Source organism: Malaya genurostris, chromosome 2 (assembly GCF_030247185.1).
Source record: "Malaya genurostris strain Urasoe2022 chromosome 2, Malgen_1.1, whole genome shotgun sequence".
NCBI classification, from domain to species: domain Eukaryota; kingdom Metazoa; phylum Arthropoda; class Insecta; order Diptera; family Culicidae; genus Malaya; species Malaya genurostris.
This window is the reverse complement of record NC_080571.1, coordinates 171,258,208-171,282,266: the sequence shown is the minus strand read 5'-3', so window position 1 is coordinate 171,282,266 and position 24,059 is coordinate 171,258,208. Positions and strand designations below refer to the sequence as shown.

Genomic DNA, 24,059 nt, shown 5'->3' with positions numbered 1-24,059 from the left:
AGGATTACATTCTGCTGTATTTGGCTCGAAACTGTTTTAATTTTTAGTTACTAAACTATATCTTATACCGGTTCCCAGTTTCCGGAAATACTGGTCAATACATGCAGAACGGAGCTCACACATTTTTCTCAGAGATGGCTTGACCGATTTTTACCAATTGAGGTTCCAAAGAAAGGTTTCATATTCCCATAAGTTGACGTTGAATTTTATCTGGATCCGACTTCCGGCTCCAGGACTATCGTGTACATTGTGTTTTATATTACACACCGTCATTTAGAGCAACGATGCAAACAAGCGAAAAATTCTTCTACATATGGCTCAAAACTGTTTTAATTTGTAGGTTATGTTATCCACTTATTAAACGAACTGACTTTGGCTAAACCGGCCCCCAGTTACCGGTTCCGGAAATACCGGGAATAGTGAACAAAAAATTCCAAAATTTGACTTACTCATTTTTCTCAGTAATGGCTTGACCGATTTTCACAAATTCAAGCTTCTTCGTATTTTTCGAAGAGATTGCGATTGACCAATTCTGTAAAAACTTATATTTCAAATATGTTTATGCATATACATTTTAAATCATAGAACTATGTTTATATTTATACAGAAGTACGTCACGAGCACATACACTTTTTAGAACTCAGAGGTTACTAAGAAGGTATTTATAGAGACAAATGTGTTTCAAATGTTCCTAACAAAAGGGATCAAATATAAAACAGATCCAATTTGTCGAGAATACCGTAAAAATTATAAGATCTGAGATGGGACACTGATCATTTGCAATCTGAACATGTACGGAGCATTGTTCAATTGGGTTGTCGTCTAAGTTGTGTTTATTTATATTTAGAGTATCAATGGGTAGGACAATTTCTAGAATTTTTTTCGGCCTTGCCTTCACGAAATATTTCCGAGCAACGCACAGTGGTTCGAATCAATAAAAACGTGGACATAAATCAGTAGCTGCCAAACCGTTATTTTAATGCATATAGTTGCTTTGAAGAAATTATTTACAAATATATACCGCGTAATTTAATCATATCATTAATTGTTCATGGCCTACTTTGACAAAAAATTTTACCATAACTTTTTTATCTGAAGAGATAGAAATTTTTTTTCTTCTACAAAGTTTTAGAACTAGTAAAAATAATTTACTTTGTCAAATATACCAAAAGTCTAGGTCGCACCGTTTCGGATATACAAAGCGTTTTTATGACAACCCCCTTAAAATCAGTTTTTTATTCATAAATTGTTTCGAGCTATTTTGTTATGCATACTTTGTTTGGAATAATTGTAGAATTTATAAAATCGCATATTTTTGTTGAAGATAGTGCATAGGTTTGTTCTTTCCTGGCAAAGTTATGCAACATTTTACCTTTTTTTTACCTAGGATAAAACCTTGCACCGAAGCGAAATATGCAACTTTATGCAGCTGATTTTTACAAAATTTGTAGGAAAAGATGTGCCCAATATCATAAAAAAAATCTAAGTGGCACTCGGTGGAACTTTTTTTTTAGGTGTTTTCAAAAATAGTTTTAATTACTGAATTATGGCAACCCCCTTAAAACTAGTTTTCTAGTCATAACTTGTTTCGTGTTATTTTTTTATGCATACTTCGTTTGGAATAATAGTAGAAAATATAGAATTTCATAATTTTGTAGAAGCTAATGCATAAGTTTATTCTTTTCTGGAAAATTTATGCATAATTTTACCTTTTTTACCTAGGAAACCTTGTGCCGAAGCGAAATATGCAACTTAATGCAGCAAACTTTAATAATACTTATAGGAGAACATGTACCTTATCCAATTTATTTTCCAATGAGTATATCTTGAGTACTTGTGACTCATTTTCACTATGGTCATGCTGAAACCATGAATGGTTAAGAAACAGAGGGCGCACAGTGGTCCAAAATTGGAAAAAGACGGTCACAAGTCTGTACAGACTTTCACTGATTTTTAAGAGCTAACGTGTCTTCGAAGAAGTTTTACAAAATTCTATAACGCTTCTTTTGAAAGAAGAACCTTAATTTTTGTTAAGGAGGTAGCACCGATTTCGAAAAAAAAAATTTATTTTTGACGAAAAATTTTTTTTTCTATCTCATTTCAAAGAAAATAACACTTCAAGTATTTTTGCTGAAGATATGAATAATGTAAAAAAATATATCTTTTGAGATATTCGCTTTATTTTAAAAACAGTTTTTTTTGATTTACCTACGTAGAATGTATCTCTATTACCTAAGTATCTACTACAAAATTAGCATTTAAATGAGTAACTTTTCCCACCTTTTTTCACAACCTAATCAATCAACTAGGTAGTTAATGTTACCTAATAAATCATTACAATATGTCACTAAGTCGCATTGCATTCGATCAATAAGTATCAGTCACGCTATCGTCCGAGTTTTCCGTATCGTTAATTTCTTGTTCTGTTGTAAGTTCTAGCATATCAATTGCTTCCAGTGACAATTTCTTTCTAGTTTTGATAGGTTAGTAATAAATATTCGAAATCAGTGGGTCAGACGCTACTAGGAGTCTACAAAAAACATCTGTCATCGTTTTTTCATGGCTGTTTTTCCTCGTGCCCAAGTTTGGATTTTTTTTATTTGTTTATTAATTTTTAACTTTTTTCATTCAATAAACTATAAAGGTTGTTTTATGGAATCGCTTATTTGAAACCTAAAAAAAAACCGTACATTCATGCCTTGGACGAATTTTTGTATCTTTGTTATATTTTACAGGCTGTTGAAAAAAGGCTTTGTGTGAAATACCCCATGGATTATTACTATACATGCTATGCACGTATGCAAATATATGAAAGATATTTCTATCCTATTTCCGACTACCAGTCTGGACGCGCGTAAACACGCATAAACAAGTTCATGCTTGCACGCGCAACTTAAGCAAATTGTTGCGATTTTTATTTTGTTACTTTTTGACAATTGACAATTTTAGAATTAATCTAAGTGGAAAAAATCCAAAAAAATATCAAAACTTCAACACATATTTAAAAAATGGAACAATGTTTTCTAGACAGAATATGATAAAGTATTGTTAAAGTACAAACCTTTACGAAGAGATTTCATGTTTAAACGTGTAAATAAATTAAGTTATCGCGAAGCAACACGATTTTTAAGACGAGATGTTGATCGGGCGACGCTCACTGCAAAAGTGAGTTACAGAAATAGCAGACGCGTGACGCCCTCTGTTTCTTAACCATTCATGGTTTCAGCATGACCATAGTGAAAATGAGTCACAAGAAGAGTACTCAAGATATACTCATTGGAAAATAAATTGGATAAGGTACATGTTCTCCTATAAGTATTATTAAAGTTTGCTGCATTAAGTTGCATATTTCGCTTCGGCACAAGGTTTCCTAGGTAAAAAAGGTAAAATTATGCATAAATTTTCCAGAAAAGAATAAACTTATGCATTAGCTTCTACAAAATTATGAAATTCTATATTTTCTACTATTATTCCAAACGAAGTATGCATAAAAAAATAACACGAAACAAGTTATGACTAGAAAACTAGTTTTAAGGGGGTTGCCATAATTCAGTAATTAAAACTATCTTTGAAAAGACCTAAAAAAAAGTTCCACCGAGTTCCACTTAGATTTTTTTTTATGATATTGGGCACATCTTTTCCTACAAATTTTGTAAAAATCAGCTGCATAAAGTTGCATATTTCGCTTCGGTGCAAGGTTTTATCCTAGGTAAAAAAAAGGTAAAATGTTGCATAACTTTGCCAGGAAAGAACAAACCTATGCACTATCTTCAACAAAAATATGCGATTTTATAAATTCTACAATTATTCCAAACAAAGTATGCATAACAAAATAAAAAACTGATTTTAAGGGGGTTGCCATAAAAACGCTTTGTATATCCGAAACGGTGCGACCTAGACTTTTGGTATATTTGACAAAGTAAATTATTTTTACTAGTTCTAAAACTTTGTAGAAGAAAAAAAATTTCTATCTCTTCAGATAAAAAAGTAATGGTAAATTTTTTTGTCAAAGTAGGCCATGAACAATTAATGATATGATCAAGTTACGCGGTATATATTTGTAAATAATTTCTTCAAAGCAACTATATGCATTAAAAGAACGGTTTGGCAGCTACTGATTTATGTCCACGTTTTTATTGATTCGAACCACTGTGCAACGCCGGGTATTTCATTTATTTTTAGTAAAAAACTCATTATTTTCAAAATCGTTAAAACCTGTCAACTCATTTTCATTATCCGTCATTAACTTTATTTTTCGTCTAGGATTACATTCTGCTGTATTTGGCTCGAAACTGTTTAATTTGTTGGCTATTTTAGTTACTAAACTATATCTTATACCGGTTCCCAGTTTCCGGAAATACTGGTCAATAAATGCAGAACGGAGCTTACACATTTTTCTCAGAGATGGCTTGACCGATTTTCACAAATTGAGGTTCCAAAGAAAGGTTTCATATTCCCATAAGTTGACATTGAATTTCATCTTGATCCGACTTCCGGCTCCGGGACTATCGTGTACATTATGTTTTATATTGCACACCGTCATTTAGAGCAACGATGCAAACAAGCGAAAAATTCTTCTACATATGGCTCAAAACTGTTTTAATTTGTAGGTTATATTAACCACTTATTAAACGAACTGACTTTGGCTAAACCGGCCCCCAGTTCCCGGTTCCGGAAATACTGGGAATAGTGAACAAAAAAATCCAAAATGGGACTTACTCATTTTTTCTCAGTGATGGCTTGACCGATTGTACAAACTTAAGCTTCTTCGTATTTTTCGAAGAGATTGCGATTGACCAATATGTACAAACTTATATTTCAAACATGTTTATGCATATACATTTTAAATCATAGAACTATGTTTATATTTATACATGCAATGTACTAACAAAATACCTTTTCTCATTGAATTGTTGATTGCGATCTGAGAGAAGTTCTAGATAAAACAATGCAGTTCTAAATGTATTTGAGATTTCTTCTGCCGAAAGTTGGTTCCATGTCTGGCTGCATTGATATTCGTAAAATAATTTGAATAAACCTTCAAAAATCTCACGCAAATCGGTTGGAATATATTTATCCCAATAGGATGATATCGAGTGTACATAAAGTTTTATTGATATGAACAAGTCGAATTCGACGTTCTGCAAAAAAAAAAATTACTTTTTTTTCAATATATTTATATAAATCTTACCTGCAGCTCCTTAATAACGATTTCAAATTTATCTCCACTGTCTTCAATAAACTGATCATTTGAGCACGTTGGTGAATGATTTAGCTGGTTAGAAAAATCATTTTCGCTATCAAATTTATTTCCAGAGAATGGTGAAATTTTATTTTCGAATGAAACTCTGTAAAATACATTTCAATTAAAAAATAGTACATAGAGCAACAGAGTTGTAAAGAAGACACGAATGAGCACAATGACATTAAAAGTGGAACAATTCTTATGTTCATTTAATGAATAGAAATTTTTTATTATTGTGAATGTTTTGGGGACAGTTCGTGCATGATAACAGCGATTTTAACGATTAAGAAACATTTTTATTCGTCGGTATCGTTACATGAATAGATAAAAAAGGAAAGAATAAACAAATGAATAGCCTGTATTTTGCCGCGCAGTCCGAGCGGCGTGCGTCGAGGATTGGAGGGGTGTTTTTTCACAATTAGAAATAAAAAGCCCGTTTTTTGTCCTTCTTTAAACTTCTTTTATTTACTTTTATTACTTCACAATTAAGGTTTTTACACAAAAGGTAGAAGGAGGCAAACTACACAATGGCAGAAAAATCTCCGAAAAAACTGTGATCAATTGTTATCTTTTCTCGGTAACACTAAAGTGGATCTACGCTTCTTGTGCTGTATGTTTTGTTCACGAAAGAAAGCTATTATCCCTCAGTGAATGTTCCTTCTTCCAGTTGCTACCATCAGGCTATGTGCTGACAAATCCGATATTTACTTTTATTTATCACTATTCAAAAACTGCTTGCATGCTTCTCTGTCAGCATTTAGCATTTATTGAATTAGTTATTTATTTATTTATTTATTTGGAGCAGGAAAAGGTCCAATGGAGCTGAAATATTAATCTCTCACTACACTGCCCATACTCGCATATCAGTCCCATATCGATTTTCGCCAATTTTGAGTTAGCTTGAGGAATAGAAGCTATCCTCAATATACTCTTAGAAATTGCAATAAAAGTTGAGGGTTTGATCAGTAAAATTTGAAAAAAATATCAACTCATGTCTGTCCCATATGCAAAGTACCCTCATATCAGTCTCATTCAGTGCAAATTTAGATAATTTCGTTTGTTGCAATATTGGTATAGCAAAGGTGTATAACCGATATTTCGTGTAATAATACCCTGATTTAGCATTAGGCAGCAAAATAAATCAAAAATTTCGGAAATAAAATTTTGATCGTCTTTTTCTCGACATGCCGATTTTCCATATGGGACTGATATGCAAGTATGTGCAGTACAGCAGGCATAATACCTTCTTATTGTTTATATCAACAAATTACAACAATCCAACAGATACATGTATGTACTTAATACTATTAATTAAAACTAACCCTAGCTAACTAACTCTATAGTAATTAGATGACACTAAACCCATCGGGTATACGATGGTGATTTTGCATTGAAACTAGAGAAGAAAAGAAATATTCTTTAAAATGGGAGGTAGAAGGAGGGAGTGGTGAATGAAAGTTGACGAACGAAACGGGGTTAGGTTCGGCATGTAGATCTAAGTAGTGGTCGAAAAAGATGGTGGAAGACGGATTAAAAAAAGTGGGCGAGCAAACGTGATTAGAACCGACATATAGATCTAATTAGTGTTCAAAAAGATAGGAGATAAACGATGAAGATGGAAGAGGAGATACAATAGGATTAGTTACAACGAGCGAATTTATTAGTTTTCAATGGAGATGGTGGAGAGACGAAGGGGTGTGCGAGCGGAAAGAATTAACATTAGCATTATAACTGCGAAAATAAAGAATCATGGAATAATCGTTGTATTGCATTACGAGAGAGAAGAAAATCAAATTCCTATGAGCAAGTATTGAATTAACGGCACATACTGGAAAAGGATTCATTATATCCGTAATTGGTTCTAGCATGGGGAATTCGTATAAATGGATGAGAACGAAGACTTCGACGATGAATGTCAAAATTGATCAATTGTAGGAGATCAGGACTGTCAACACGTAATTGAATTAGATCAGCAATAAAGACAGCCTTGCAAACGTTCCTACGTACAGACAGCGGATCTAGCTCAATAAGCCGACAGCGATCTTTGTAACTAGCAAGGTTGAATGGGTCCCTCCATGGTAGATTGCGAAGGGCAAATCTAACGAATTTGCGTTGAACACTTTCGACACTATCAATATCTATTTGATAATGCGGTGACCAAACGATAGCTGCGTATTCTAATGTTGATCGATCTAGCGCACAATAAAGAGGCATTTAGCGAATTATTTTCATATCACTATGCAAAACTGTTTTCCTGCTTTTCTGTTAGCCACATTTAGCGGATTATTTTCTTATCACTATTCAAAACTGTGTTCATGCTTTTCTGTCAGCCACATTTAGCGGATTCTTTTTTATCACTATTCAAAACTGTTTTCATGCTTTTCTGTCAGTCACATTTAGCGGATTCTTCTCTTACAATGATATTGTACACTGATTGGTACTACTTGAAAACGATTATTAACATGAGAACGACATTTTCTCTTTTTAGTGTTAATCGCGCAATTGATAATATTTTTATTTCGTCCTAAAGTGTCACAGGCTACGCTCTAGACTATGACGACCGTGACTTGCGACTCTCTGAAAACCGAAAACTGACTGAACTGTCTACGGGTCGACGCACGAGACTTACGGATATTTTTCGCGAACTCTCTGAAACAGACTGACTGATTGACGGACTACTATCCGAAAACCGACTGACTTGTCTACGGGTCGACGCCCGAGAGTTACGGATATTTCCCGCGAACTCTCTGAAACTTACTAACTGATTATCTCTTCCCAACTATGGGTTTTTAAGCTCCCAACATTTATTTTCGGGTGAAGCCCGAAGATTTTAGTTCAAGCTGAGCTTGGATTTTAAGTAGAAAGTTCACCCGACTTTCTCCCGAAGTTCTACCAAAAGCCGAGACCACTGTCACTATGGTCACTATGCCAGTGGCAGTGACTTGTGTCCGTGAAAATGACTTTGTTTCTACAGCATCGCTGCGCTTACTAATGCTTCTACAACAAGGCTGCGGTTACGCTGATATGGGAGTTCGGTTGACGAGTTTCCTTCATAACTTCTTATCTTTTTACTAGCAAATTCAAAAGAAAATTAGCTAAGGGCGCTGCACAAAACAGAATATATTGTCAGTTGTAGAGTAAGTGTTGTCAGCTTCATCTCTCCTCCTCAGCAGTTGCCTTCTCTACGACTAATATTTATCGTAGTAATCCTATCTTTTTCGAAAGATGCTGAGTTTCAAGCATACCCAGCGGTTTTGTAAGCCATTCCGTAAAAAAATAAATCATTGATTTTACAGCATAAACAATTGATTCACAATTAGATCTTTTGATTACAATACATTTTGTTGTATCTTGAAAAGATTTTTTTCGTTTCCAACGAATCAATATATTGTTTCTTCGATTCTACAATAAAATTTATTGTACACGTGATGTTTCAAACAATATGCACAAACTGTACATTCAGTTATTTTCCAAGAAAACATATATGAGAAAAGTTTATGATTTGAATTGTTACGATACTATACCTATTTTGCAAATATATATAGCAAATCGTATTGTTTTTCGACAACCTATTTTGTAACAGCAAATCGTATTGTTTTTCTACAATATTTTTTATTCGGGTTAAATTCAATTGTAGAATCGAAGAAACAATATGAATCGTTAAAAACGAAAGAAATCTTGTCAAGATACAATAAAATGCATTGTAACCAATAGATCTAATTGTAAATCAATTGTTTATGCTGTAAAACAATGGTTTATTTTTTACGGGTTCTGTTGGTTTCTGTTTTCGGTTTTTGCTTCAATTGCTGGCAGGGTAGGTACTGAAACTTGAACATCGGAGGACTCATTCTGTTGTTGATCAAAAACTTCTGTAAACGTTTTTCAAAATATTCTCCTCCTCCATCAAGTTTTGTGGCGCATGAGTTGATTTCTCATCATAGACGTGTATTCGGTAATTTTCCCATGACATTCAACTTTTCCGCAAAAGATACTCAACCCAGTACCGACTTTAATCATCCAGCATGGTCATAAAGTATCGAGACCCACGCGATGTAGATACCGCATAGATCGGTATAAATGAGGTTTCCCATAGCACTGGACTTGAATTCAGATTTAGCGCCATTTTGCCCTCACAGCATACTCCGCAGACAGATCCGATTCTACACTCTTGAAGTTGTATCCCACTGCCGAGTTTATCTCTTACTATCTCCTTCACTACTTGTTCGTTACGGTGGCCTAACTGTCGGTGCCAAATATGGATGCAGTTTTTGTTGTGACTCTTCCCAGTTAAGAGCGCCTCGTGAGTAAACGGTTACTCGCGTTATAAATGTCCCATCCGTTCTTCAGCCATTCCTGCTGAAAAGTCACTGGCGACGGGCTCCTGAGTCGAGAATTCACACCACATCTCTCGAACTACCTCCCGCAAGTCCAGCGGCAAGACAAATTTCACTTCCACTGTTGCTCTCGTGCACCATATTCACTTTTTGATTAGTGTTCACTTTGTTTTCATCACCGTCCGTTTTATTGCCTCTTGCTTTCTGGTCTACTTCAAGTTTCCGGTAATATTTTCGGAAAAGTCCTTCTTTGTCACAACAGTGATACACTTTCACTGAAGTTTTCTTTTCTGGATGTTATCTATCTGAAATTTAAAATTCCATCTCGGCACCAGCATTGCCACTATGTTTCGCTACGCGTTTTCGCCACTCTTTCATCAGTTTTCCCTAAACATAATCCAGTGTAAGGTCTGTTTTCGGACGCCTTTCCAACGCCATGATTAACTCGTCATCCGAATCGTTCAAATTTGACGATTGTGCAGCTGTGTAATTTCTAGGTGCTCAGCCATATTCTGATCCTCAGGAAGTTGCTTCTGGATGAGCCTTTTCAGAACAGTGAGTTTTTGTTGACAATGCTGATCGAGTGTGATATCTTTTTAATGCAACCCACTGAACCCTGCTGATAGGTCAGCAGTTAGTTCAGTTCTGACATTCTGTCGTATCACATCTGTTTATCTCGTTCACATAGAGCAGAGCAAATAAAGTTTAATGCAAGCTATCAGGTGTACAACTTTGCTTCCGCCGTTTTTCTCCAAAATTAAAAGCTTTATTGCGAAAAAGTGCTTACAGATGTATTATTCAAAGTATTGTCCAGCGACAACTTTCTCCCATCTTTCCGGCAATTTTCGGATCCCGGTTCGAAAAAAAGAAGTCGTCTTTTGACGTCATCCATGAAGCAATCCATTTTTCCAAGTCTTCGAAGGATTGAAAATGTTGATCTGTCAGGCCGTGTGCCATCGAACGGAATAAGTGGAAGTCAGAAGGGGCGACATCTGGGGAATACGGCGGGTGGGGTAAGACTTCCCATTTCAGCGTTTCCAGGTACTTTTTGACCACTTTTGCGATGTGAGGCCGAGCATTGTCGTGTTGGAAGATGACTTTATCATATCGCTCTTGATATTGTGGCCGCTTTTCTTTTAGCGCGCAACTAAGGCGCATTAGTTACGTTCGGTAGCGATCTCCTGTGATGGTTTCACTCGGTTTTAAGAGCTCTTCATCAAGCAATGCTTCTAGTTGTTCATCTTTAAAGGTTTCTTCTCTTCCACCACCATGTTTGTCTTCGACATCGAAATCACCATTTTTGAAATGTTGAAACCACTCCCGACATGTTATTTTACTCAGAGCAGCATCACCGTAAGTTTCTAAGAGCATTCGATGCGCTTCAGCTGCATTTTTTTTGCGAATTGTAACAGAAAAGTAAAACTTTCCGCAAATGGCGAGAATTGGGCACATAATCAGACATTTTCGAGCGTGAATAATACGAAAACAAGAACAACTGTCACTGAAACGGCGATGACAATTCGTTAGGCACTGTACACACTCACTTTAAAGGCATTATCATCTATGTATTTGGACCAGCCTCAGCCGGTACAGCCACCTATCGAAAAACGGCGGAAGCAAAGTTGTACACCTGATAAGTTTTTCATCAGTAATGAAGTAATTTATTTATGCGAAAGTGTGACATTGCCATTCCGGACTTCGAAAAATCCGTAACGTTCAAATAAGCCAGATCGAGAACATTGGTCCTTCGAGCCGGATTTTCAATTCCAGATACGATTCCAGATGCTGCTCTCGGTTAGACGCTGTATTTCTGACACGCGATTCGCAACGAAGGCTCGAGATGGTTGTGATGCTAGCTAGTGTTTGACTATCATGGAGTCAGTCCAAAAAAGGCCGTCTTTACCAGGAAGATACGAGAAAATCTCTCGTACAAATGATTCAGTAAAAGTGCAGAAGACAGTTCGAGACTAGGGATTGATACTTTCTTCTTCTGGGTCTTCAAATTCTCCACTGGCGCCCTGGATTTGGATGTGATTAACCGGCTTGCTATAGCTACATTCGAAACCATACTACGGAGATATAGAACTGCTCCGTAGGCGACTTCTGAAGCGTCACAAAGCCCATGTAGTTGAACTTCTACCACTTCTCTACTGCAGCCAATCTAGCGTGGGACGGACAATGACTCGCCGATTGTGTTTGTACTTCTTCCAGACCTCTTGCAATGCATTCTCCAGAGGATCATCCCAGTCGAACATTAAACGCCAGAGTTGTCGTATAAAACTTTTCGCTTGGACAATCACTGGTTCCACTGATCCTAGCGAGTCAAACAAAAAGGCTGCATCTGCGTGAATACTTCTTTTGTAATGGCTACTGAGGTTGATCGCCATTGACGAAAACTGAAGCAAAAACTATCAGTATTTGTGTCCCACACTAGGCCCAGAGTTTTTACTATAGAGCTGAACGAATCTAACTCCAAAGCGGATCGTTCATCGAGTAGCTGCTTTGGTAATTTAGAAAGTGAGCAGCGTTCGAATTCCACTTAATTACACAAGAATCATCAGCAGAAATATAATCCAATAAATAATCTAGTGTCACTGAAGGAAGAAACCAGATATCCCGAATAAGCCAGGACACTAACGTGCTTGCTGGCAAAGTCTTCTAGTTTGATCTCCTTGAAGCTGTCATTTACAACGGCGATACCAGCGAATTTGGGTACAGGCTTCTGGAGCCCCGGTACTGGCATGCTGGTATGTGTATGTGCCACTTAGAAATTCCGAGAACTTATACCTACATCACAGATCTCCATGAATTGATTTCTAGATATTGGGAACTAAAAACTTGTCATGTAAATAGCAAACGTTCCATTGAAGAGACTGCGTGTGAAGAGCTGTTCAATAAAACTACCGTGCGTGATGCAGATGGAAAATTGGTCAAGATCATTGCCTTCTCCGAACGGGTAGATGAGTTTCGCCAGCTAGGATGTAGGATAATTGGTATCTCCAACGATAGTTATTTCATTGATTTGTCTGCTAGCAGAGGAATTTTGAGTTCTCCGAGACCAACTTGCTTACGTGAGGTGTTGATCCAGGCCAAATGAATAAAATGATTATTGTCGAGCGTAGTGTTTGCTACAATTGCCTTCATCAGATGCTGACATTAATAAACTTTATTTATCAAACGAAAACTCGATAATTCATTTCCAGCGCAGTCATGAGAGCTGTTATTTTACCCATCAAATCTCGCATCTCAAGTGTATTAATATTGCACTGATTCAAATAGCGGCAGAAGCCTAAGTTCGCCCGTACTGACGAATAGTAACGTCAGCATGCTTAAGGAGGAAAAGAGATAACTGGAAATTTTGCATGTCGTGCAACATTTCCATTACTATTTCGAAAAAACTCATGTATATATAGTTTAAGAAATGGAAAATAAAGCTTGATTCTGTGTTTTTTTTCAACGCGTGAAAACTTTGATACATACGAGTGAATTGGAGAAGATGTCGCTTAAGGCGAGCGATTGTGATAGAGACAGTTCGGGACGGTCCGTGAAGCGGAAGAAAATTACAAGTTCCAGAGGATCTTCAGTCAGTCATGTGTCAGTGGCTACAATGAACACCTACGCTTCGCTGGATATTGATACCAATCCGGATGCCGATCCGGATAATATGGATAATGCCATTTGGAAAACAGTAAACAGAAAAATCAAGCTTCCACTGTTGGTGGTTGCCAATGCGGATTATCACTCATTGCGGAAAGCTCTACATTCATTTAACGTCGCACCAACATTCAAGTTATGCAGCTTTGGGACCAAGCTGCTTTGCAACTCATAGGACGAGTATGATCTGGTAATGAAACATCTCCAAGAAATGAAAGCTGAATTTTTCACTCATGACAAGCCGAGTGAAAAACCATACAAATTTGTACTGAGAGGACTTCCGTTAGTCAGTGAAGAGTCACTGATGGACACTTTATCGAAACTTAAATCGAATGAAACGTCGGGAAGAGGATAAACGCACGTATAAAGACACATTGTACCTAATTCACTTCAAGAGAGGTACGACCACGTTGAAGCAGCTTAAGAAACTGAAGGCTATCGATCATGTCATCGTGAAAGAGGAACCCTACCGCAACAAACGCAGAGATCTAACTCACTGCATGGAATGTCTACACTTCGGGCATGGTGCTCGAAATTGCCACATGCTTAGCCGTTGCCACCGCTGCGGATCGAATCATGCTATCAACGAATGTGCAGTTGAAGAGGAATCGACCCCTCGCAGTGCGAACTGCGCTGGGCGCCACGAAGCAACTGAGCGTAGTTGCCCTGAAAACAAGGAAACAAGCTGCACCTCAACGACAACCGACGAAGAAGAAGGTTCCACCTTTACCACCTATATCGCCATTGGACCCAGTGAATTTCCCCATGCTGAATAATCTACCGGATCCAATCATCCCACCACCTGGTTTCAACACTACTGATGATGGCCCTACTGTAAACTGTAATCCGCTATTTACTTCTGAGGAGTTGATGAACATTTTCGTCGACATGAGCTCTGCTCTTCGTGGTGGCAAGACGAAAATGGAGCAGATTCAAGTGCTTGGTTCGTTTTTTACTCAATACGGTGTGTGAAACATTAAAAGTGAGGAATTGGAATGCCTGCTCAGTGCGTCCAAAGCAAGTTGAACTATCGGATTACGTAAGAACACAGCGCGTCGATTATGTGTTATCACGGAAACACATTTGTCACCTAAGACAATCCTTCTCAATACCGAACTACGTCATCATTCGCCTTGATCGAACCCACTCTAGGGGCGATGGTGTTGCGATTGCAGTCAGAAGCGGTGTGAAGTTTGCTATACTTCCTAGTCCTGGTACGAAATTCATCGAGTCGCTAGGAGTTGAATTGGATACGACGATCGGAAGGATAAAATTTATCGCAGCATACTGCTCTAGACAAAGCTCATCGAAACAAGGAACTCAATCACAAGAAAGAAATGATCTGCAGAAGCTGACAAGAGGACGAAATAAATTCATCATCGACGGTGATATCAATGCCAGACATGAATCCTGGGGAAATTCCAGAAATAATAGAAATGGAGCAGTGCTGAACGACGACCTTAAAAACGGTTACTACACTAACCTGAGTCCAGACAGTTCAACGTATGTTGCCAGATCAGGGATGTGCTCCATCAACGACCTGTTTATCACCAATCTTGCTGAGAACATCTCTCATCCTGTCATCATTTAAGACTGCAGTTCCGACCAGTATCCTGTTGTGGTGGAAGTTGGGTCCGGTGTTGAAACCCCGGTACGTACTCGGCGTGATTATCATCATGTCGACTGGTCAGCATTCAACAGTAGTGTGGACAACAACATTAACAACGATCGTCATCCAGAATCAGCAGAGGACATCGACAGACAACTAAATTAAGTTGAACGTGCCATCGCCAGAGCTCGTGAACTAAACATAAGGGAAATGCCAATATTCCGTAAATCTATCACCATTGATATTACCACTAAAACATTAATTAGGTTATGAAATATTTATCAAAGGCATTACCAGAGAACATGGAAAAGAAAACTTCAGCTAATAATCTCACTAATATCATTGGGCAAAGAATGAACGATATCAAAAACAGAGAATTCTCAGACCATACCAGTAAGGTAAATAATTATTCTAAACCTTTTTGGAAATTGTCTAAAACGCTTAAAAACAAGCCCAAACCGATACCAACTCTTCGTCTGGTTGACTGTTTGCTCATAACACCGGATGAAAAAGCTATTGCTTTAGGTCAACACCAACCAATGTTTGGTCCTAAGCTAGGGGAAGCTAGTTGGAATGTGTCCAGAGTGATCCCAATTGAAAAGCCTGGGAAGGATTACACCTGTCCGAAGAGCTATCGTACGATCAGTCTCTTATCTTCACTGTCCAAAATGTTCTAAAAAGCAATCCTGTCCCGTTTGTTAGAGTTTGCAGACACCAATAACACTTTACCTGAAGAACAATTGGGGTTTTCAAGAGGTCGTTCTACTATTCACCAGATGGTCAGAGTCAATAACACCTTTTCAAGAAATAAAGCTGTTTCGAAAACATCTGGAATGATTTTTTAAGATGTTGAAAAAGCGTTAGACAATGTCTGGCACGATGGCCTAATTAAAAAAACGCATCATCTCAGCTTCCCAACCTATCTAGTCAAAATAGTAAAAAGCTATCAGTCAAACAGAAGTTTTGAAGTCTTTGTTAACAACTTATCATCAGATGAATTTCATGTTCCCGCTGGTGTTCCTCAAGGCAGTATCCTTGGTCCAATATTGTTCAACATTTTACGTCAGATATTTCGGCACTTCCGGGTGCTGGCGTACTCTCACTGTTTGCCAATGACATCTCCCTCATCTACAAAGACCGCATAATTCGTTCATTAGTAAACAAAATGCAGAGAGGAATGGATGTACTGGTTGATTATTTCAGCAGTTGGAAAATATGCATCAACGGAACTAGAACTCTAGCTGTCATATTTGCCCACTCTAAATCTCCCTGACTTTTCCCACCTCAGAATAATAAAATTAAAATAAATGGCTCTGAAATAGAATTGAATTGAATGAGGCAGTTTATCTAGGACTGACCATGGATAGAAAGTTTCTCTTTAGGTCACATGTGGGCAAAATAGTGTTAAAATTAAACATTTTATTGAGATCTCTCTACCCATTGATTAACAGAAAATCTAAATTATCACTTCAAAACAGACTAGCTGTTTATAGGCAACTAGTTATCCAGTCATTGAGTATGCAGTTCCAGTTTGAAAAAATTGCGCAAAATGTCATAAAAATAAGCTCCAAGTCGTTCAGTCGGTGTTGAACAGTCGTTCGCACCGCACGCGTATAGCTCTTGGCTCCTGGAAATTTTTTTCTGGGTACCTAGAGTTTCATTGATTCAAGGCTTGAGTCTTTTTCAAGGCTACCAGAATCACTAACAGTCTTTTTAAAGACTAACAATTAGTCAGCTTTTCTCAAGGCTAAGCAAAGAGTGATATTAGAGTGACTAAGTGATACAAAGAGTAATATTAGAGTGACTAAGAAATTAATCAGCCTTTTTTAAGGCTAGCTATTCAAGAAACTATTCTTCGAACTAATCAGTCTTTATTAAGACTACCACAAAATTCAGTTTTTATCACTTTTCCAAAATAGGAGTCTAATCGAATACTAATTTAGCCTAGTTTATTTAATTTCAAATTTCATTCATTTCAAAAATGCTGCGTTCAACCGGAAAGGCAACAAGCCTAAGGCTAAAAATAATTCAATACGGAATAAATCAAAATCCGTTATTCAACATTTTTCTAATAACATTCACGATCTTATAGAATCTGAATGTAAAAATAAAAGACAACGGAAGGATTTCCCTTCCGTTGATTCTATGCCGTCTAACAAAATTTACGAGATTCTTCCTGAATCCGATTGTAGCGACATAGACGAAAATTCTTCAAAAATTCCCAAAATGGACGCTTGTCGTTCTGGGAAGAAACATCAATCTATGCCACCAGTGACGGTCATGATTTCCGACTTCAAAGCATTCCGTACTGAGCTTTCTACTTTTCTCCCGGAAGTAAAAGTCTCATTTCAAATCGAACGAAGAGGAGAATGTCGAGTCTTGGTTGATGGATGGGAAGATTACGAATGTCTTATCCGATATTTGTCCGAGAAACTTCATAAATTTTATTCATATGATATAAAATCAGACAGACCCTTCAAGGCTGTCTTGAAAGGCTTATCAAATTATCAAAGTACTGATGAAATTAAAAATGAACTAAAAGAATTGATTGGTTTTGCTCCTTCCCATGTAATACTAAAAAAATAGCGAATTGTACTTCTAAACTACGCTCTGGAATTTCCCATGAACTTTACCTAATACACTTCAATCGAAGTGATGTAAACAATTTGAAAACTTTAGAAAAAGTACGTTTCATTTCCCACATTAAAATTCATTGGGAGCATTATAAACGGCATAATCGTATTGCAAACTTAACACAATGTCGTCGTTGCCAAGGCTTCGGCCATGGGACCAAAAATTGTCATATGGATATACGGTGCTTGAATTGTGGTAAATCGCATTCGAAAGACGTTTGTCCAATGAATGAAACCACTGATAAATTTTAATGTTCAAAATGCGATAGAAATAATAAATCCAACAATTTGAAATGTCCTGTCAGCGAAAAAATTCCAAACGCTCGTCCACTTAGACAACAAGACATACCTGAAAATCAAAAAACCGTTACGAATGCCACGCCTAATTACTCTAAGGCACTTATTTCTTCAAATTTAAAACAAAAAACAGGTACACCTGCCAATTCGTCTTCTAACGAAAACAATTTATTGACAGGTAGATCGACCTCGTCTACATCTTCTTCTAATGTCACTTATGCTAGTATGCTACCACCACAAATTCTTCTAATGTAAATAATCAAAACACAGGACCGCCTTGCAGTTCATCTTCTAACGAAAACAATTTTTTAATAGGTGATCTACCTATCATCTTCTTCTAGTGGCAGTCTACCCACAAATATTCCTTCAATGCCATTCTCTTCTTTAAATGAAGTTAATTTAGGCGATATAACTGAAAATAAAATGATCTACCTACAAGATCAACCTTTTCAAATGATTATCCGAATGAATTCGACTTCATTACTTTTTGAAGCATTTCAAATCGGATGGCAATTTGCAAATAATATTATAATGAATTTAAAATTTAACAGTGATGTTAAATAATTATTTGAATATTTTAAATTGGAATGCTCGATCTTTGAAATCGAGTGAAGATGAATTTTATAATTTTCTCAAAGTTCACATAATTCATATTGCCATTGTGACAGAAACTTTTCTTAAACCAAATGTCAAATTGAAAAGTAATCCACATTATGTGGTTCATCGATTTGACAGGTTTACTGGAATGGGTGGTGGAAAAGCCATTTTTGTTAAACGGCAAATTAAACATCGAATTTTACCTTCTTTCATTACTAAAGTTATTGAAAGCTTGGGAATCGAAGTTGAAACCATTCATGGAATTTATTTCATCGCTGGAGCATATTTGCCATTCCAATGCACCGGCGAACAATTAAATTTCTTTAAATGCAGTTTGCAAAAACTCACAAGATATCGACCGAAATTTTTCGTAATAGGGGACTTAAATGCTAAGCATGTCCAGTGGAATTGTAGGCAAAATAACAGTAATGGTAAAATACTTCATAATCAACTCTCAGTTGATTACTTCACAGTTCTTCATCCCAGTAATCCGACTTGTTTCTCTTCCGTGAAAAACCCCTCTACAATTGATCTGGTTCTAACAGATTAAAGTCACATTTGTAGTGAACCGATTACACATGCTGACTTTGACTCAGATCATCTTCCTGTAACATTCAGACTTTCCAACGAAGCTTTAATTAATACAATTAGTTCTATATTCAACTATCATAGAGCTAATTGGTTGGATTACAGATCTCACATTGAAAATCATGTGGATCATGAAACTATTTTATAAAATTCTGCGGACATCGACACAGCAATTGATAATTTGAATCATTACATTATCGAAGCTAGAAATCTTTCAGTTCCCAAAGCTCAATATCAACGTTCTCGTGATCCTGCTATGAAAAACATAGTTAAGGATTTACAAAAAGAAATTAAACATAGATTTACTCTTTTGCGAAATGAAAATTTCGCTAAAGAAGTTTATTAAATTAAAATCAAATTAAACCATATTCTAAACCTTTCTGGAAACTTTCTAAGGTTCTTAAGAAACCTCAGAAACCAATTCCTGCTCTCAAGAAAGGAAATCTAATACTTCTTACAAATGGCGAAAAAGCTCAAAATCTTGCTCAGCATTTCGAGTGTGTCCACAATTTTAATTTGAGCGTTGTGAGTCCTATTGAAAATGAAGTCTCACTGAAATATGATCATATTTCAACTCAAGTGTTATTACAAGATGACATTATTGAAACGAATTTTGATGAAATTAAGTCATCATTAGGAAACTTAAAAACATGAAGGCTCCTGGTAATGATGGAATTTTTAATATTCTTGTTAAAAATCTTCCCGATGTTACCTTGAGACTCTTGGTTAACATTTTCAACAAGTGTTATTATTTAGCTTACTCCCCAAAAAGATGGAAAACGCTTAAGTAATTCCTATCCTCAAACCTGATGAAAACCCAGCAGAAACATCAAGCTATCGACCAATTAGTTTACTTTCTTCTATAAGTCTTATATAAATGAGAATTCAATTTTTTACCAGAGCAGTTTGGATTTCGTCGTGAACATTCAAACACATCAACTTGTAAGAGTAACGAACATAAAAAGCAAATAAATCTTCTGGGTTATCCACTGGAGTTGCTCTTCTAGACATAGAAAAAGCATTCGACAGCGTTTGGCACAAAGGTTTAATAGCAAAAATGTCTGATTTCCATTTTCCCATTTATTTGATCAAAATGATTCAAAATTATTTAACTGATCGCACTCTTCAGGTTAGCTATCAGAATTGTAAATCTGAATTGCTACCCGTACGAGCAGGTGTTCCGCAGGGTTCGAGCGTAGCTCCAATCTTGTATAATATTTTCACTTCTGATCTACCCGTAGGCTGTCAGAAATCGCTATTCTGTGACGACACAAGTCTGTTAGCCACAGGTAGAAATCTAAGAGTGATCTGCAGTCGCCTACAAAGAAGTTTCAGTGATTATCTGCCAAAAAGGAAATTTAAACCAAATGCAGCATAATTGCAATTAATTATCTTTCCTCATAAGTCAAGAGCTTGTTTTCTTAACCCAAACAATAATGACATTCTCAAATTGAATGGCTTGGAATTGACATGGTCTGATCAAGCAAAATACTGAGGTTTAACGTATGACAAAAACTCACTTTCAAGGATCACATTGAAGGAATCCAGGCAAAGTGTAATAAATATATTAAATGTTTATATCCTCTTATAACGGGTGGCAACTAAAATTTTGGAATTTCTTTCTCAAGCTGTCAAAAAAAGGCAAACATACTTGGAGAAGATCTGATTTATTGAAATTAAAGATACATTGTTCATTGTTGAAAAAAAATTAGTGAACGTTTGAAAACGGTCCGCAATCGGATGTTCGGCGAAGCTTCCGTTTGATGTCGGAACAGGATCGTTGTACGGTCTTCATGTCAACTTTGCGAATGCATCTCTTGATTCTACCAATCAACTGTTAGCTATTCGTGGCATTTATTTTTGTACACCAAGGAGCTCAAAACAGCGAAGAAATATTCGATTAGGCGACACTGAGGTAAATTGATCGAGTTGTGGTTTTTGGGTACAAATGGGATCGAATGGATATTCAGGAACGATTGTGTTTTTTGGCGCAATGTGATGACGCTTTATCCGGCCAAAACACGTATTGTCCATCAGCATGATGTTTTTGAAAAAACGGGATCAAAACTTTCTACAAACATTCGTTCTGGTACACATCTTGATTGATTGCCAACCCAGATGGCTTGAACCATGGCTTAGAAATGCCTTTCTGGGAAATGACAATGTACATCATCACTTTCTGTTCAAACTTATGTTTAAATTAATATTTTATGTTCGGATGTACAGTAGAACTATCCGATGAATAGTATCGATCGTTTGCGGAATCTGCGTCTTCGAAAGAGGGAAGTAACTTTCGTCGTCCAAAACAAAACTTTTTCCGGAAATTTTTTTTAATCAACCAGCGGCATTGGGAATTCAGCGTTGAGATCTGTGCGTCAGTATATCCCGGGGCTCGTGTCTTCTTTCGGTACTTTATTCCGAGTCTTTTCAATGTTTTGCAGATGTACTGGTGAGAGCAGCTGGACTTTTTTGCGGCATCCCTTTGACTCAGTGAATCCTTGTTGTTGAAGGCACGAGAAAGAGAACGAAGTCCTTTTGAATCCATAATTTTGGCTGGTCTTTCACTACCTTCCTTACGAGCAGTTGTTGGACATCTTAGGATATTGTAAACTGTCGAAGCCGCAACATTTGTTTTTAAAATGTTGTACCGTATACTATTTGTCGAGATTTCTGTGCAGTTCGTTGAACTGTACAATGCGCTCGCGAAATACTTCTTGTTTCGACGGCATTTTGAGCTAAACTGAGCAAGCATGAACAGAACAGAAAATACTAGCAGAAAGAGGAGAAAGAGAGCTAACACATAGACACTCTTAGTTCTCTCTGTGCTCGATCGTTGTTGAGCATACAGGCCTCGAAAACATTCCAAAATTTTAGTTGCCACCCGTTAAACAGAAATTCTAAGCTCTGTCTAAAAAACAAATTATTGATTTATAAACAAATTTTCAGACCAGCCATGCTTTATGCAGTACCAATTTGGTCAAGTTGTTGTTCCACCAGGAAGAAAACGTTTCAAAGGATCCAGAATAAAATTCTGAAAATGATTTTGAAGCTGGTTTAGTACAAATGAGTTACACAGACTAACAAATATAGAACCATTAGATGTAATGTCACATAATATTATAAGCCAATTCTGACAAAAATCGATTCAATCTACAATTGAATCCATTCGCTCTCTGTATTAGTATATAAGTTCCTTTTTCCCATAACACAATGCAAGTAGGTTTACAATTTTCCCTACACAAAAATCACATAATTGCGGAAGCGTAGTCTTCATGGTGATAACCAAATCATGTATATAATAGGGCTGAAAAGTCTCCACTCCACTTAATTTTAACTCATATTTCAATAAATAATTATTAAATAAAAATATAAATAAAGGTAAAACAACCCTTCTGGTGGAGTAATACCATCAATAAAACAACAAATAATATCTACACACTGTAGCTAATAATAATCATAACGATGATAAAAAATAACAAAAATTTAATCACAAAACTTGTTTTATGATAGTGATTCAAAAATATTACCTTATTTAGCTTTAATTTCACATACAAAAGTATCAGGAGTGCATAATTTTGCATGGTTCATGTAATTTCGTTTAATTTATTTAATCGAACTAGTGCATGAGATGGAAACCAATCAGCTGAAATTAAAACAATGTGCCTATCTCTATAATCATCAGAATGGAATATTTGAAAATGGAACAGATTCCATGAAACTAGTCGGAAAATTCTTCTAGCATGCAGGCTTTATTAAAGTGTAACTTAAATGCGTAATTTAAATAAATATTTTATGATCCCATTGAATGTTGTTTTAATTTGCATCTAACTTCTTGTTCTGAAAATTGTCGAGACGACCAAATAAAGCAAAGTACGATTGGTAACATATTTTTAAGATAATTTAATTTCTGTTCAATTCGTCAAGTCTCTAAATAACAAAGTACATTATCGATGTACTAGCTGAATTACCCGGCGTTGCTCGGAATGTTTCGTGAAGAAATTCAAGCCCGAGAGAAATTCTAAAAAATTTCCTGCCCATTGAAATACTCAGATCATAGTGAAACACAGCTTAGACGGCAACCCGATTGAACAATACTCCGTTCATGTTAAGATGGCGAATGATCAGTGTCCCATCTAAGATCTCGCAATGATCACCATTTTCACGATATTCTCGACAAATCGGGTCAGTTTTATGTTTGAAACGCTACACCATCATCATAACCACATTCGTACTATAAAACACGATACAGTTAATGCAAATGTTGTCGTAAACTTATTTCCATGACCAGCAACACTTCCTCTGCCTCAAAATAACCTTATAATCAATTTTGATGTGAAAGTAGTATCTGTATTACTCAAAAACATCGTTTCTCATCGAATAAATAATAAATGATTACCCTGATTAGTGTAGAAAGTGTCTGCGCTATTCAAAAAATATCGATTTCCACCTTTGGTACATATGCCAAACTTGGTGGCGATTCGATTAGTTGTTTCGTAGTTGTAGCTCAAACAATTCAAAGTGGACTATATATCGAAGTCTCAGAGTACGCGAGGTTAAATAAAACATCCACACACATAAGCGTCTGAATAATAACTAATACATTTCGTCATCTTACACGTCTAACAGGTTTTAGTTTAATTTAAAGTAATGTCTGTAGAATACACTGAATCAAATGTTGTTGGTACTGCAATCATCCTCCCGGCCGTTGCAATGGCAGCATTTCATAAGCTATGATGTATCCAATTCTTCATCATCAAGTGGTAACAAACAAACGTTTTTCACCGCCCGTTTGATGACAGAATCCTTTGTCTTCAAAGTCACCACTCGCACCTGACCATCCTTGCCTAGATGCAACTCAATTATACGAGCCAGATTCCACTAAAGCGGAGGGAGATTTTCATCGACAATCAGCACTAATACGCCAATATTGAACTTAATCGTTGTGAAATCGCGTTGTCGTTGTTGAAACCTTTGAAGATCTGTTGATCAGGTACGCCAATACTTCTGTTTAAGATCCTGCAGAACATGTCATCGCGATAGTCGACCAAGTTTGACATGTTCGTATGATGGCTCGAGAACTGCTTGAAACTCTCTACCTATTA

At 36.5% G+C, this 24,059-nt stretch overlaps 1 protein-coding gene across 11 annotated transcripts in view; it reads right to left on the bottom strand.

Annotated features, from left to right (window-relative positions):
• Positions 1-24,059, bottom strand: part of LOC131427388 (calcineurin-binding protein cabin-1-like) — a 1,620,795-nt gene that overhangs the window by 1,412,267 nt on the left and 184,469 nt on the right. For all 11 annotated transcript variants that reach the window (XR_009229264.1, XR_009229263.1, XM_058590537.1 and 8 more), the window contains 2 exons: positions 5,192-5,348; positions 4,897-5,141 (listed from right to left, as the gene is read on the bottom strand). Coding sequence is in view for 9 of the 11 variants with exons in the window: in XM_058590537.1 (XP_058446520.1) it covers positions 4,897-5,141; positions 5,192-5,348 (402 nt within the window). In the remaining 2 variants the exon portion in view is untranslated. The remainder of the gene's footprint in view (positions 1-4,896; positions 5,142-5,191; positions 5,349-24,059) is intronic.